The sequence below is a fragment of the Aplidium turbinatum genome, chromosome 5 (genome assembly GCF_918807975.1).
Source record: "Aplidium turbinatum chromosome 5, kaAplTurb1.1, whole genome shotgun sequence".
Lineage (NCBI taxonomy): Eukaryota > Metazoa > Chordata > Ascidiacea > Aplousobranchia > Polyclinidae > Aplidium > Aplidium turbinatum.
The window spans coordinates 35,167,882-35,184,152 of record NC_137476.1 but is presented as its reverse complement, the minus strand read 5'-3'; the positions used below and the strand labels follow the sequence as shown (position 1 = coordinate 35,184,152).

At 39.1% G+C, this 16,271-nt stretch overlaps 1 protein-coding gene across 1 annotated transcript; it reads right to left on the bottom strand.

The window, feature by feature from the left end:
- Window positions 1-3: 3 nt before the first annotated feature.
- On the bottom strand, window positions 4-4,022 carry LOC145769875 (COP9 signalosome complex subunit 5-like). Its single transcript, XM_082581417.1, has one exon. It carries the CDS (start codon window positions 3,910-3,912, stop codon window positions 2,785-2,787), a length of 1,128 nt encoding a protein of 375 aa, XP_082437543.1. The 5' UTR covers window positions 3,913-4,022; the 3' UTR covers window positions 4-2,784.
- Window positions 4,023-16,271: the final 12,249 nt, after the last annotated feature.

The following is a 16,271-nucleotide window of genomic DNA, read 5'->3' as shown; positions in this document are numbered from 1 at the left end:
AAATCTATGAAAACAAAACAACGTTTAATTGTTTTAATTGAAAGAATTAATGCATATCCATATCCAACTAAAGCAAAAAGAAAAGGAAACAATAATGTAACTCAATGATAAACAACGTTATTTCCCCATAAGTTTCCATTGTATCGGCAAAATAGAAAAATTATAATTTTCTTTGGGTGTTTGTGACATTAAAATATTGAACATCAATTGTAGCTAACTGATGGTTTACAACAAGCGAGTCATGATGCAAATACTTGAAATACATTTGTATATTATATATATATACGATAGCCTACTTAAAACAAAGTATGCACACATGGTAGAGATGTACCGATACCAATATTTTGGCCGATACCGATCCCGATATCACTTTTTTAGGCCGATACCGATACTGATATCGATATTTTGGCCGATACTTTGGTGTTACAAAAAGAAGCAATTTTGGTATTTGCAAGGAAATATATCAAATGTTAAGTTTTACCTTATATGCATAAAACTATTAAAAAAAGATTTGAATTGGCATAATTTATTAAAGATTCAAGAAACCAATCTCAACCGCATTGTTGTGTCATAATAGTAGGTTTTAGTAATGAAAGGCCACCGTAATTGAGGATAGGGGTATAAGGGAAGAAACATTACATCATAATTTGGGTTTCTGAAAAATTAATAAAGTGTTTGCGTAAACTCTCCAAATAATCTATCATAATTGATAATAAGATGTAAAATGTAAACCAAGTGATTTTTGTAGTCGTACAAAAACTATTCGACAAGTAATGTGCAACCTAAGGGCGCTTGTCGTTTGGTTGAAAAGCTTTTGCCAGGCCAAGACTACCCAGGTAGCAAAAATGTACAATTCTCCATCGCTCCCACCCCGCCAAACGCTCAAAAAACCCGTGCAACTCGGCTGCCCCCAGCAAGCCGGATTCACCAGTCGGCGATTTAACTTTCACCCTTAGCCGCAACAAACTCACCAAGCCCAAACAATGTCATGGCAGAATAAGTAGGCCCAAAAAGAAAGCAATGAGACCACAAATCCTCACCAAACCAATCAAAATGGTCTTGTTGCGCCCAAGATGACAACCTTATTGCGAAGAAAGGAGCGTCCCCCCCCGGCTACCAGCACAAGGCTGAGCACTCACCAGCACAGCGAGCTGCCGCGACCCGCCAACCACAACGGTGCAGCTTCCACACTAGCCATTTCAATTCTTGTCGATGTCAATTCTTGCTACAAAACGGCTGCCGAGAAACATATAGTTGATTGGATGGTCTAAATGGCTAGCGTAGAAGCTACACCATTATGGCCAGCGAATCGCAACAGCCCGCCGCACCAGTGAGCGCCCAGCCCCATGCCAACAGCAGGGAAGGACACTTCCGCCCCCACAATGAGGCCGCCATCCCAGGCGCAACAAGACCACTTATTGATTAGTTCACTGAGGATTCCAGTCCCACCGCCCCCACCCAATCTGCCACGACATTGTTCAAGCCTGGTAAGTCCACCATAATGAAAGGCGGAAACCAAATCACAAACTGACAGAACCAGCCCACCAAAAACAACCAAGCCACACGGGTCCCTCAAACGTCCAGCAACGCAAAAACGATGCAAAACTACACATTTCCGCCACCTGGGTAGTCTTGGCCTGGTTTTATCCTCTGCTGAGAGTAAAAAAGAAACACAAATGATAAATATTGGAGAAATCGAGTCTCCTTCACAACTTAAGAATCGAACAACACAAAACTGCTGAAACAAAACGTTTTGTTTGAGTGAAAGAATTACTGTAAGCAAACAATGCCAAAAGATGCGCGCATGAAGTCATGGGAGTGTGAGGTATCAAAAATTTGAACAGGTTGTTATTTTTCTACTTCAATGTGACGTTAGTTACTACTTTAAAAAATCTATATCTTTGCTTCTGCAGAAAATCCGCAGCAAACGTCTTTTTTTTACATGTTTTGTATCGGTCACAGTATCGGCCAAATTTTGCCGATGCCGATACCGATACTCAAAAAATGGCCGATATCACCGATACCGATATATCGGTACATCTCTAACACATGGTAATAATTCAGGGCTTTTGTAGAAACGTTTGTGGCATATTTTCATATCACAAGTTCTGTTAATACTGCAATTTATAAGAGACAGCAGAAAATGAAATAACAACAGCACATTTTATTTGTGGTGATTTGAAAGAATTTTGTAACAGATCAGTAATATTCCTGGAACAATGAACATAGATAATGCTCTGAAATATTGAAACACGTCAAAGATATAATATTATAATTTGTTTAAGACATTTTTTAAATTTATACATTTGGTCTACAAAATTCCAATACCCAGAAAAAAGATTATCTTCAAGTATTTGAAAGTGGAAGGAGTTTATGTGAATGGGATTTTACAACCTATCACAAAAAATGAAAAACTACATAGATACATTTGTTTTACTAATAATATCGGCTTTCACACCAGGAAAATGTAAAATTCAGCCAGTCACTGAATATCACAGTATTGCTATATCATCATCATTATGAAGGATCTCAAGCTAACAATAAAAACTATACAATAACAAGTTGTTTAACGATATGTTTATTTAAATGCTGGTGTTTTATATCGGAAGTTTGGAAAAGAAACTTTTTTACACTAGCAGATCAAGCAAGTATTTAGTCTAAGTAAGACTTTTATGATTTAGTTGGATGGTACCGGTAGCCTATTGTGTGAAACACCTCTTTTGAAACACACAAGAACACATGTCATTTAGCAAAGTCACAAATGCAGTTTAAAATACACACAACTTAGATCTGATTGCCAGTTACTTGATTAAACAAATGATCCTTTATCACTTGCGACATTAAACCGTGAATTGCTTCAATTGTAAATTTCTTACTGTCTTTAGTTGCCTTCATTAATTTGTCTTCAGTTTTTTTGTCATCCACAGAATAACTTGATCCCGATCTACTAAGTTGGGTTTCAGCATGTTCAAGTTTTTCAGATATATCCAGAACTTGTCCAGTCATATAGTCAGCATTGGTAAGAAGACTAGATGAGCTTAAAGTCGAAACCCAATATTTGTTCCACAAACTCTCCAGAAGTCTCTTATCTAATGCCGATTTAAAATAAGAGATTTCAAGAGAATAATATTGCTTGCAATGGACACCGAAATCTTCAATTTTGTTTAAAGGAATTGTCTGATACTCATCAGGGCCATCATCTGGAGGTTTATATCCCTTGGGATAAGTTCGAAAAGCTCCAATATTGACTTTCCCTGCACTTATTGTTCTTGTTGGATCTACAACAATAGCAAGAAATGGTTCTTGAAACTGTTGGTTTAACAGTTGTGTGCTCACGTCAATGCCAGAAAGCCAGCAGCCATACCCAGGGTGACTGTGATACCAACCAATAGCATTTTCAAGCCTACCAACTCGTTTTGCACTTTCAATATAAGCAGTCATGTATTCATAAGCTGCAGCTTGAGGATTGACTCGAGTCTCAGTACCCTCAACTGGAAGGGCAAATACATCCATTACCAGCATATTTTCTCCATCTACTTTTCCAAGCATTAATCCCATGATTTCCAAGTTGCCTCCAGAACGAGCATGCATCACCATTTTCAAAAGTGCAAGTGCAGAAATTTTACAATTTTTGAAATAATGAGGGTCCTTGGCCCAAGGTTTAGCTGAAAGCATATCCTGCTGAGCTTGCTGATCATATTTATAAATCTCATCCAAAGTACTCACAACCTCAATATTATTTTGAAGTTCCCATGTTTTAAGTGGAATGGAAACATCTTCAGACATTTCAATTGAATCCTCAGGAAGATCTGATCTCTCACTTGCCATGGATGATGTACCAATCAGTGTACCGTCTCCACTGTCCTTATCTTCAGTTGTAGACAGTGGTGGAATATCTGCAGAATTGGCCATCAGCTCACAAAATGAAATGAAGGTTACGTAACTTTGCTGTTAGTTTGAAACAATGTTGAAAATGTAGGTTAAAAATGTTTAACTCCACACTTTTTTCGTCCTATTATTAGACAAACTACGGTACTTCTGTGACAGACTGACAGTTGAGCGAGACTGGTCTTAAATATAAAGGACTAAAGGTTAACTTTTCTTTTCGTCATAAGAGTGGGAAACAGTGTTGCCCACCACACTTAATGAATGGGTACCAATTTTTTTCTAAATGAGTACCAAATTGATAAACAGAGTAAAAAAATTTTTTCACCTTTAAACTTCATTAGCGGAGAAAAAAATCATGACCATAATTCTTTCCATCGAGTTTTTTTTTCTTTCAGACAAAATTTAACTTTTTCTGTGCAATTTGCTCTTATCGTATCGAGCCAAGTCAAATCAATGTGGATTGACAGGAAGGTTACAAACTTTACAGGAGTTGAAATCTTTTTTGTCTTTGTTATTTACCAAGCTAGATTCAGGTGGGCTGCACGACCAAGTGAATTCAACTTCCCATGTTTCAAATGCCTACGATTTTTATGATAGCATTTGGTTGCTTTAACTTTTGCCATACATCATCCGCAAAACAAATTTGAAGAAATGACAATGTCATTGTCAGGTTGTCAAACTTTTCCGATATTGAAAAAAAGTACAATACGAATGATAAAAATTAAAAATGGTACCAAATAGTACCAAATGTTATGCAGAGTACCAAATCATTTTTTAGGGTACCAATGCAACCAAAACAGTACCAATTTTTTTACTTTTTGGTACTCCAGAGTACTAATCGGCAACACTGTTGGCACCAGTGTTGCCAGATCTCCACCAAGAAACTGTTCAACAACTTTCTGAAAACTGTTGTATAGCAGGTATGGTGGCCAACAGTTTTGTTTATTTTTATTTTTGACTAAAAATATATGCCAAGTTATCCAAAGTATAAAAAAATAGAAGCTATAATATTCAAATGCTTAGATAAGCTTCTTCGTCGTATGAGCTGTTCTTCTGGACTATATGTTTGGGCATGATGTCATCAGCCACTCGACAGTTTCGTCATCCAGGGCCTTCAGTCCAAGCGCTCCACGTGGTGGTTGATGGATTGGGCAGTCATGGACGACATGATCTACTGTCTGGTCTGTGGCGCCACACTCGCATCCCGGTGAGGGAGCCAGGCCCCATTTGCACATGTCTGAACGAAAGCGACCGACGCCGGTTCGTAGGCGGATAAGCCGGACCCACGCAAGTCTTGCGAGGGACATTCCCGGAGGGTGGGGATCGACGTCGGGTAGGAAATCACGGAGTCGGGAGGTGTTGTTTTGCCACTCCATGTTCCATGTGTAGTTCGTCCAGTGTGCCGCACTTATTCCAAGATCTTCAACGTTGTTCAGAAGCTGTCGTGCGGCGGGCACAAATGGGCGTCTTGATTTCAGTCGCTGCTGTCCTCCAGGTAGGCGCTGGAATGTACTGTGGAGGAGGTGGTCGGGGTCCAGTGCGCGACGAGCAAGGGAAATCATGGCTCCTTTACGGCGAAGCTCAGCAGGTTGGATGCCTGCAAGGATGGGAAGGCAGTCCGTTGGAGTGGGACGCAGGCATCCAGTCACAGTGCGTAGTGCGTCATTGATGGCGGTGTCAATGTGGCGGGTGTGAGAGCTGCGGCACCACACTGGTGCGCAGTACTCAGCGGTAGAATGGACAAGGGCCAAGGTAGCTGTGCGAAGGGTTTTCGCATCAGCTCCCCAGCCGGAACCCGCCAGCCGCCTCAAAAGTGCAACGCGCGCAGATAGTTTTTTGCGCAGTGACTCCAGGTGTCGTCGGTACGTGAGTGACCTGTCCAGGGTTACGCCGAGGTAGGTGGGTTCGGCGCAGTAGGGGAGGTGTTCGTCATCGGTGGTAATGTTGATCTCACGTTTTGCTTCCTTGTTGTTTAGGTGGAAGGCCGCCGACACTGTCTTTGCCTTGCTGAGCTGTAGCTTCCATTAGATAAGATAGCTGAAACCTTAGATAAGCTGAAACCGAAATACTGTATTTTGTTTTATTATCTTTATCCTGCATTGCGGGAAAGCGGACTTGAGCGCTATGCATCGATGTACGCCTTTCGACGTAGCCTACACCTGACCCACGCTGCAGCCGACTGCAATGTCTGTTTCCGGTTGTCTACTCTACTTATGACTTAAATTTGGTACTACCCATTACTCGAAATCGATCACTGGGTAGAGGCAATTATCGTAAAGTTTCTTGCCCAGAGAAACAACAGCAAGTGCGGGTGGCTGGAGTCGAACATGCAGGCTCTCGACTGCGAGCTCAACGCGCTAACCACTGCTGCCGACGTAATGTGGTAATTTGAACAATTTGCCAAGAAAAATTTCTAAAAAGAAGCTTCTTCCCTCCCAGAAGAAATAGTCCTTCAAAGAATCAAAATCCGTAACACCTTGGCTGTAAATTTGTTTCAACAAGTGCTTGTAATCAAAATGGTAGCCACTTTAACAAGTCGAAATTCTGCCACTAAACTTGACTAGAATGAAACCGCCAACCAATCATAAGCTACGGTTTAAGTGACGTAAAAAATGGCGAAAAGAAGATGATAGACAGCAAATTAAGTAATGGATTTTTCGTCAGCTGGTTGGCTTAGGGGTTAGGGCTAGAAAGTAGTCATTTCATTGACGCGGGTTCGATTCCCAACACTGCTATTGCTCTTTTTCTTCTGTAATTACCAAATAAAGTTCAAAACAAGCGCTAACTTTCTGGATGAGTGCTAGAAGGGTCACAATTGGACGGTAGCCTCTTATAACATGTTCTGATTGGTCGGCGGTTGCATTGTAGCCATTCGCAGTGGCAGAATTTCGACTTGTTAAAGTGGCTACCGATCAAAATGACCTTAACAACATGTTTCACTTTGGAAAACATAAAAGAGATTAATCGGTGATATTGAACAAACGTAAATACGCCCCGTTTGCTCAGTGGTCATAAGCACCCGACTAAAAATCAAGCGACGCTGGTTCGGCTTTCGGGGTGGGCGCTTGAGCACATATCTCAGGACAGCTGTCCATTCAAAGGCACCTAGTGGATAGAATAATTCACAGACACGTCAACAACAATTGGAAGCATCACTGAGTCGTCGTCGTATCCATGCTTACGCCCGGTGGTTGAAGGTTTGGATTAAGTGGAAGGGAAGGCAAGACGCCAATTTTTGTGTCCACCTTCAGGCATGCCTTTAAGTGTCTTGCCAAAGAAACAGCCGCATGCTCTTGAGCGGTGTCGAACCGACGCCCTTTCCAGTGCCGACCCAAGGCTCTCAGCACTTGGATATGCAGCAGACGACATGTTTTATTTTGTGATTACAGCTTTCTGTTTTGTAATTATAACGAAATATGTGGGGTTTGTTGAGGACAGAGTAAAAGTAGGCTATAACCTAACTCTGAACTTGCTTAGTTGATTTTGTATCTTTGTTCTCGGGTAGTCGGACTGACAAAGTTTCTGATAGGTTATTTCTGGTAGTTTCGCATATAGCTACCCTATTTATAGAGGCTCTTGACGCAGAACCGGTTACCAAGGTTGACACAGTGAAGTTTCCGATTGTTGAAGCGTTGTTGCCGGGGAATTATTCCATCCACTAGGTGCCGCTGAATGGAGAGTGTAACGTAGTATTCATGAGTCCCTTTTATTTATATTCTCATATTGATATTGCATGAACCTTTGTGTATTTATGTTACTTCGCACATGTAAACGGATTTTACAATTATTAAAAAGAAACTGTAAGCAAGCAAAGTGTACTAGTGAGTAAAGGCAGAACATTATAACTGGCGACGAGTAGAGTTTCAGAAACCACGTAGGCTAAACACATCAACGTAAGACAGCAAGATGACTGGTCTTTCGCAAGCATTTCCATCTTTTGAAGAGGGTGATCCTTCATCAACTGGACAACGGTGGAACAAGTGGGTTTGTCGTTTAGAAAACTTCTTTATTGTCAATAAAATTAAAGAAGATAAAATCAAACGAGCATCTCTACTGCACTATGCAGGAGAATGGCTGTTCGACATTTTCATAACTTTGCCTAACACTGGTAATGAAAATGATTATGAGGCTGCCAAACAAGCCATCAGTAACTACTTCAAGCCTCAGATAAACATTGACTATGAAGTGCTGCAATTTCATGAAATGGCACAACTGCCAGATGAAACCATCAATCAGTTTTACGCCAGACTTAGAAAAAAGGCTCAAACTTGTGATTTTGGTGGCGAAATTGACAAAGAAATTAAAAGGCAAATCATCAGCAAAACTTCTAACAAAAAACTGCGTACCAGTGCTCTAGAAGCAAAAAATCTGAATCTAACAAATTTGCTTGAAATAGGAAAAACCTTTGAAACTTCACGACAGCAAACAGAACATCTTGAACAACAGGCTCACAGTCAATCACAATCGATCAACAAAATGCACAAACTCTCAACAAATAAACAGCATTCATTCAAGCCAAAACCTACTAGGCCAACACAACTCAGACAGTCAACAAGCATCAGCAAGTGCTATTTTTGCAGTGGCAGTTATCCTCATGCTAAGGAAAGGCGGTTATGCCCTGCATTCGGAAAGACTTGCAGAAATTGTGGAAAACCAAATCATTTTGAAAAATGCTGTTTAACTAAACAAAAACAATATCAAAGAAATGTTAGAGCTACATCTGAACAGCAAAGCAGTAGTGACACATCAGATTCTAATGAAGAAATTGCTTATATTATATGTAGAATAAATTCAGAAAAGAATCCTACTGCAAATCTAAACATCAATGGAAAAAACATCAAATTTTTGCTTGATTCTGGATCATCAGCTAATCTCATTGATGAAGAAAACTTCAACAAAATACAATGCAAACTTTTCAAAACCAATGTTAAAATTTTTACATATGGTTCTTGCAAGCCAATGAAACTACTTGGCAAATGTCATGCTGACATAAAGACAAAAAATAAATCAACTTATGCCACATTTTAGGCTATGTAGTGGAAGGAACACATGGCTGTTTGTTGAGCTACAACAGTGCTGTTAATCTAAACCTGTTGCACATAATCAATCAAACTGTCACTGGTACCAATTCTAGCATCAACAAGTATGCTGACCGTTTTCAAGGCATAGGCAAACTCAAAGACTTCAAAGCCAAATTCCACATTGACAAATCAGTGATACCTACAGCTATCCCACACAGGCGAATACCATTTCACATTCGGAAAAAAGTCAACACAGAACTGAAATACTTGGAAGACCATGATATAATTGAAAAAGTCAATGGTCCAACACCTTGGGTATCCCCCATTGTCACACCACCAAAACCAAACAACCCAGAAGAAGTAAGAATCTGTGTGGACATGAGAATGCCAAACAAGGCTATACATCGTGAAAGACACATCTGCCCAACTGTGGATGACCTTATTCATGCACTAAATGGGGCCAAAATGTTTTCAAAGCTAAATCTGAACAAAGGATATCACCAAATTGAGTTGGATGATGACAGCAGATACATAACAACATTCTCAACTCATAATGGGTTATATCGCTACAAACGTTTAAACTTTGGTGTGAGTTCAGCAGCCGAATTTTTTCAAAAAACCATTCAGCAAGCACTCGATGGCTTACCCGGTACACTCAACATTAGCGATGACATCATTGTCTATGGAAAGATTGAAGCAGACCACAACAAGAATCTTGATGCTTTATTGCAACGATTGCGAGAAAAGAATCTCACTCTGAACAAAAGAAAATGTGAATTTAACAAAACAAAATTGGAATTTTATGGATACACATTTTCTGACAAAGGCATTTCTGCACAAGACACCAAAATAAATGCTATAAAGAATGCTGCAACGCCAAAATCAGTCGGTGAAGTGCGAAGTCTACTGGGATTAGCAAACTATTGTGCAAGAACAATCAGAAACTTTTCAACAATCACTCAACCGTTGCGAGAGTTAACACATCAGAACACAGAGTGGAAATGGACCGCTGTGCATGATGACGCAATACAAGCTCTCAAAGACAGCCTGACTGGGAATGAAGTCTTACAGGGTGGCCAGATTGGCCTTAAATTTCTCGAATTTGGCCTTTTTTAAAGTCTGTTGGCCTTAGAAATTATACGTTTGGCCTTTTTCTAGATTTGGCCTTAAATTTGGCCTTTTTCTAGATTTAGCCTTAAATTTGGCTTTTTTTAAAATTTACTCTTCAAAATGCATAATAATCAATATTTCTCATATATCGTAACCTTACCAGATGAAACCATATTCACCATTGTTCAATACATGTTCTAAACTTGTTTAATAGTCGTATTGTGACGCTGGCGCCGAGTCAGACTGCGCTCACCCGCTAAGGCAGCCAGTGGTGCCAGATGTCACTACTGTAGAGGATTAAAACTCATCCGCTACAGTCCTTTTATACTTGCTACCTTTTGGGCTAATTTCAGAATTTTTTTTGCTACAATTTATTAAAATCTGGTACAATTCATAAAATATCGATAAATATGAATGTTATAGATATTATTTTGGAATTATAATGTCAACGCTCAAAAGTAGGTAGCCTATACAGAAACGTAACGTGTTTACGTTTCGATCGATCGGTAGTCTAACACTGTGGTTCTCAACCGCCGGTCCGCGGACCGGTGCCGGTCAGTGTAATTATTTTGCCGGTCCGCAAAAGATTTTACTTTCTGCAGAGCTTATTTTAATGTGAAGTCATTAGCATATTGTAAAATTGTGATTGAACTGTGAGTACAGTAGCGTAGCCAGGAATTTAGAAAGGGGGGTTTTGACGACCCAGTGGCGGGGTTCTGGGGGGCCTCCCCCAGAAAATTTTGAAAAATTCCTTTGAATTTGGTGCATTCTGAGAGCATTATCAACAAAAATGTGGTTACGAATATTCCTGTAAAATGGTGCTGTCCGGTGGCATAGCAAAAGGATAAGATCATGTTTTCTTCGGCATTTTTCGGAAATAAAGCTGAGTTTCTATGTTTTCTTGTTGCCAATTCCTGGTTGAGATGTTTGGTATTGGCAAAACTCGCTGTTTTAATGCAATTTTGTTTAAAATTAGGCAATTTTTTTTAGATTGAAAGCATCATTCTCAATATCGTGACGTCACACGCGTGCCAAAGAGGGGGGTTGTAACTCCCAAACCCCCCCCCCCCCCTTGGCTACGCCACTGCTGTGAAATATGCACAGCTGTAAAACTGACATATCTCCACGTAAAATTGTTTGATAATAAAGGTGAACTTTTTGATGGCCTAATTCTATGCCGTTGATAATGTTTTTGTGACCAATTGCGCGTAGTTTTCAAAAAGTTTTGAAACACAGAAATACATAACCAAATGGGGGATTTTGTCCTTGATTTTGAAAAATTTTAAAGTCGTTGGAGACGAAAATTTGGAATTAAATAAATTTGAAGTTCCGGGATAGTCAGGCCTGCAATGGAAATTTGCCAAAACCGGAGTGAGAAAGCAAAGATCTTGTTTTTCAAAGACTATGCGGAAAATTGCGCTTCGGAATAGAATGAAGACAAGCCGATTTGCTGTGGAAAATGCTGGTAAAATGGAGTGGTGAAAAAAGTAAAAAGAGGTGCTGAGCATTGTGAGTCAATAATTGAAAGAGTTGGCTAACAATTTTGACGATCATTTTGCGTAACATGAAGAATGAAGATCCTCGACATGGAAACTTTTGGATAAACAATCCATGCATCGATGAATGATGTTAACACATGCGACCTTAATCTTCATGAAAAAGAAAGTCTGATTGAATTACAATATGTTGTGCTTCTACTTTGCAGTCAAGATTTGAAAAACATCATTGTAACACTTTTGGATATCTCTTGCAAACGAATTCGTGCCATTAAATTGATGGTAATTGTTTCAACTCTTTAATAACAATTAAAAGCAAAGAAATCGCCTGGATGCCGACACAGAGCTACGTGATTTAGAAACTTCTTTGATATCTCGTCTTCCTCACATAGGCTACTGGCAGCGTACCAGTAAGAAATTTTTCCACTGACATTGATTTTGTATGCAAATGGATTGACATTTTTCTCTTTGAGTTGATTTGATTGCCGTTTTATTCCAATTTTTGTCCTGAATACAAATCATATGCTAAAACCTTGCATTATGGTGCACAACAACAACTTTGGTTAACAAAACGTTACAAATATTCATTCTATTCACTACGATCTTTGGTTGCCGGTCCGCGAACATTTTTTTTTAAAGTTTGCCGGTCCCCCACTACCACTGGTCTAACACAACCGCCGGCTTGCCAGCCGAGTACTGTGTAATGTGCAAGCAAGGTGCATATATTGCCAAAGCTAAGCAACATTTCAACACATGAAAAAACCAAGAAACATCTAAATAAAATAGGCTACCAAACTCCTCTTAAAGTTCTCTCACTAAATTTGTCCATGAAGTCACTGATTCAGAAAAAATAGCAGAAATGGATCTTAGTTTAACCATAGCGTGCTCAATTGATCACATTGGTGATGTGAAGAAGTATCATGGTAACATTTTCACTAGTTATTGCTGTAAAAACAAAACCTAGAAACAGAACACAAATTCAACTATTGGAAGTTGTCATAAGAATTCGTTCTCACCTGTTGGACCAAAAAATGTGTTGCAAAAACTTCAAGTGCACCCCAAATATGATTGAATTGCACAACAGTGAGAATTTGTATATTTCATCAGAAAATGAATAAACCAACTATTCAGAAGAAATTCTTCAATAATCCAATAAAATATAAGTAAATTTGTTAAATATATGTAACTATGTATATTTCATTATTTTTAATATAAACAGGTAAATATCCATTTAGCCTTTTTTATCTAATATTTTCCTTGTTTTGGTCTTTTTTTTTGTATTATTTTGCATTAAGACCTTTCCATAGTCTGGAAATCGTGATTACAATGCTTATTTTATCTTGTGTGAGTTTGGCTTATTTTTGGCCTTTTTTCTACCTATCTGGCCTTAAGTTGGCCTTTTTTCTTGGTGAGTTTGGCCTTTTTGCAAATTTCAGTCTGGCAACCCTGAAGTCTTAACATACTTTGACCTGAACAAAAAAACAGAGCTTGTCGTAGATGCCAGTCCCGTAGGACTTGGAGCCATTCTCACTCAACGTAGCAATGTTAATGAACCTGCCCGGATTGTTGCATATGCAAGTAAAGTTCTCACCCCTGTTGAACAAAGATATTCTCAAACTGAGAGAGAAGCACTAGCAATTGTTTTGGGGCTGTGAACATTTTCATCTGTATCTATATGGCATGCAAAAACCCTTCAATTTGATTACAGATCACAAGCCATTAGAACTCATATTCAGAAATGCATCATCCAAGCCTCCAGCAAGAATTGAGCCTTGGAATCTAAGATTGCAACCCTACAATTTCGTTGTGACGTATAAACCAGGAAAAGACAACCCTGCTGATTACATGTCTCGACATCCCGTGGGAAGCACACATTGCACTCAATTGTGTGATGCGACTGAACAATATGTGAACTTTATTTCTCAATCAGCAATTCCACTAGCAATGACAATTGATGATGTCACAAGTGCTGTCAAAGGTGACGACACAATGCAGAGAATCATCAACATCATCAAAAGCAACGCATGGAAATCTGCTATGAAGAACCCAGATCAAGACATCAAGCCATACATTCCTTTTCCTATCAGAAACGAGCTGACATTAACAAACTCAGATTTAATTCTTAAACAGAACAAAATCGTCATGCCGCGAGTGTTAGAAAAACAAGCCGTAACTCTTGCACACCAAGGACATCAAGGCATCGTGAAAACCAAAGCATTGATTCGAGAAAAAGTTTGGTTTCCTGGCATTGACAAAACTGTTGAAAACGCTGTTAAAAATTGCATTTATTGCCAAGCTGCAACCGTTAAAAACACTGTTGAACCATTAAAAATGTCACCATTGCCTAACGCACCATGGACTGAACTGTGTATTGATTTTTCTGGACCGTATAACACTGGTAAATACTTGCTAGTAATTGTCGATATGAGTATTCGCGATTTCCTTTACGATTTTAAGCAATTTGCCCAACGTTTAGGTTTCAAACATCGAAAAATAACTCCGTTGTGGCCGAAAAGCAACAGCGAAGCTGAACGCTTCATGAAAACACTTAACAAATCTGTTCGCATTTCAAATGTTCAACACAATTCATGGCAATCTGACTTGAATAACTTTTTGAGAAATTATCGAGCTACGCCACACTGCACGACCAGAACTCTTGTTTGAAGGAAAGCTAATATTACTATTCCTCAAGCTCTCACTACTGTAAATGACCAATCGTTGAGAGAGAAAGACACTCGTGCAAAATGTAAATGAAAAAATATGCAGACAAACGTACACATGCTAAAAATTGTGATATTTCAATTGGTGACTTGGTTTTGTTGAAAGTTAAAAGAGAAAGTAAACTATCACTCCCTTATGGATTGCGTCCTTACAAAGTGACCAACATAAATGGTTCGATGATCACTGCAAAAAAAAGGATCTCATGTGGTCACAAGAAACTCTTCATTCTTCAAACCAGTCACAAATGACCTTTGTATAGATTGATGACAAGTATGTTTGATTAATTCTTGTTCTGTGTAAAACTGTAATTCGAGTAAGCAACGTTTTGTTATCATCAGACTGAAAATTTGTGACAACTATAATTTATCGTACTCGTTATATAAAAAGCATACCCCTTAATCCAAATCTACAACTTGGGGAGGATTGTAGTATTCATGAGTCCCTTTCATTTATATTCTCATATTGATATTGCATGAACCGTTGTGTATTTATGTTACTTCGCACATGTAAACGGATTTTACAATTATTAAAAAGAAACTGTAAGCAAGCAAAGTGTACTTGTGAGTAAAGGCAGAACATTATAGAGAACAGTCCTTAGACTGCGTTGTTCAAGCGCACACCCCGACAGTCGAACCAGCGCCGGTTGATCTTGAAGCTTCTTCGTTCACGAAGTCACGCGCTAACCCACTGAGCTATTGAGACGGAACCAACTGAGCTATCGGGACAGATTTTGATTATTATTGTTATAGGCCTATTGTGGCTACATTTGATTGTAGCCCATGAATATTTGGCCGTTTTCTTGACTTAATAAATTGTAGCCTACTTGACTTAATAAATTGCCGAGGGGAGAAAGTTTCAAAAGCAAAAGTACACAAAAAATGTTTAGGCCTATCTGATAATAATTACGATTTTACGATTATGATAATTACGATAATAATTACGAATAGCCCATAAATATTTGACCGTTTCATTGACTTTTTTTTCACCAAGAAAGAATACGTTTTTTGTTATCGTTAGGCCTAAATGAGTGATTATGGCAAACTAAGAAAGCAAGAAATGTCTAAGTTTTCCGAAATGCAATGGAATTGACATTTTTATCATAATAGAATCTGTCACGATTATTCTGTCACGATTATCTCTTACCAGGAAAGAGATTTGGGAAAAATTATTGACGTAGTTTATTGGGTTATCCACGTAATAAATTGTTTGTTTGTTTGCCATATATTTATCCTGCATTGCGGGAAAGCGGACTTAAGCGCTATGCATCGATGTACGCCTTCCGACGTACACCTGACCCACGCTGCAGCCGACGGCAATGTCTGTTTCCGGTTGTCTACTCTACTTATGACTTAAATTTTGTACTACTTATTACTCGAAATCGATCACTGGATAGAGGCAATTGTCGTAAAGTTTCTTGCCCAGAGAAACAACAGCAAGTGCGGGTGGCTGGAGTCGAACATGCAGGCTCTCGACTGCGAGCCCAACGCGCTAACCATTCGGCCACTGCTGCATGTCAACAGTCAAATAAATGTTCAAAATATAGTTCTACTTGTGAGATGATAATGTGAAAGTTTTTGAAGAACTTTAACGAATGGTTCAACACTCCGCTCTGTTAGCTGAGTGGTTACGCGCTCGACTCAAGATCACGCGGCGCTGGTTCGACTCACGGGGTGTGTGCTTGAGCCAGGGCCGGATTAAGGTTTTCATGGACCTGGGGCTATTGGTAATCTGAGGCCTATATTTCATTCCCCTCATTGTACCAATCAGAATTAAAATGAAATAACAAAAATTATACCCGAAGTACAGTATTTACTTATTAAACTCATTCAAATGACATGTTTTCTGGATTTAGACAAAGCAAAGCTGTTAATATAACATCATCGGTGTCTATTTTTTTCCAAAATTTTGTTTTCAATGCAGAGTAGAGCTAAGGAATGCAATCTTTTCTGGTCCATGGATGAACGCAGTTGATTCTTTACTCTTTTAAGCACTGAAAATGAGCGCTCACCTGAACAATTAGAAATCATCAGACAAC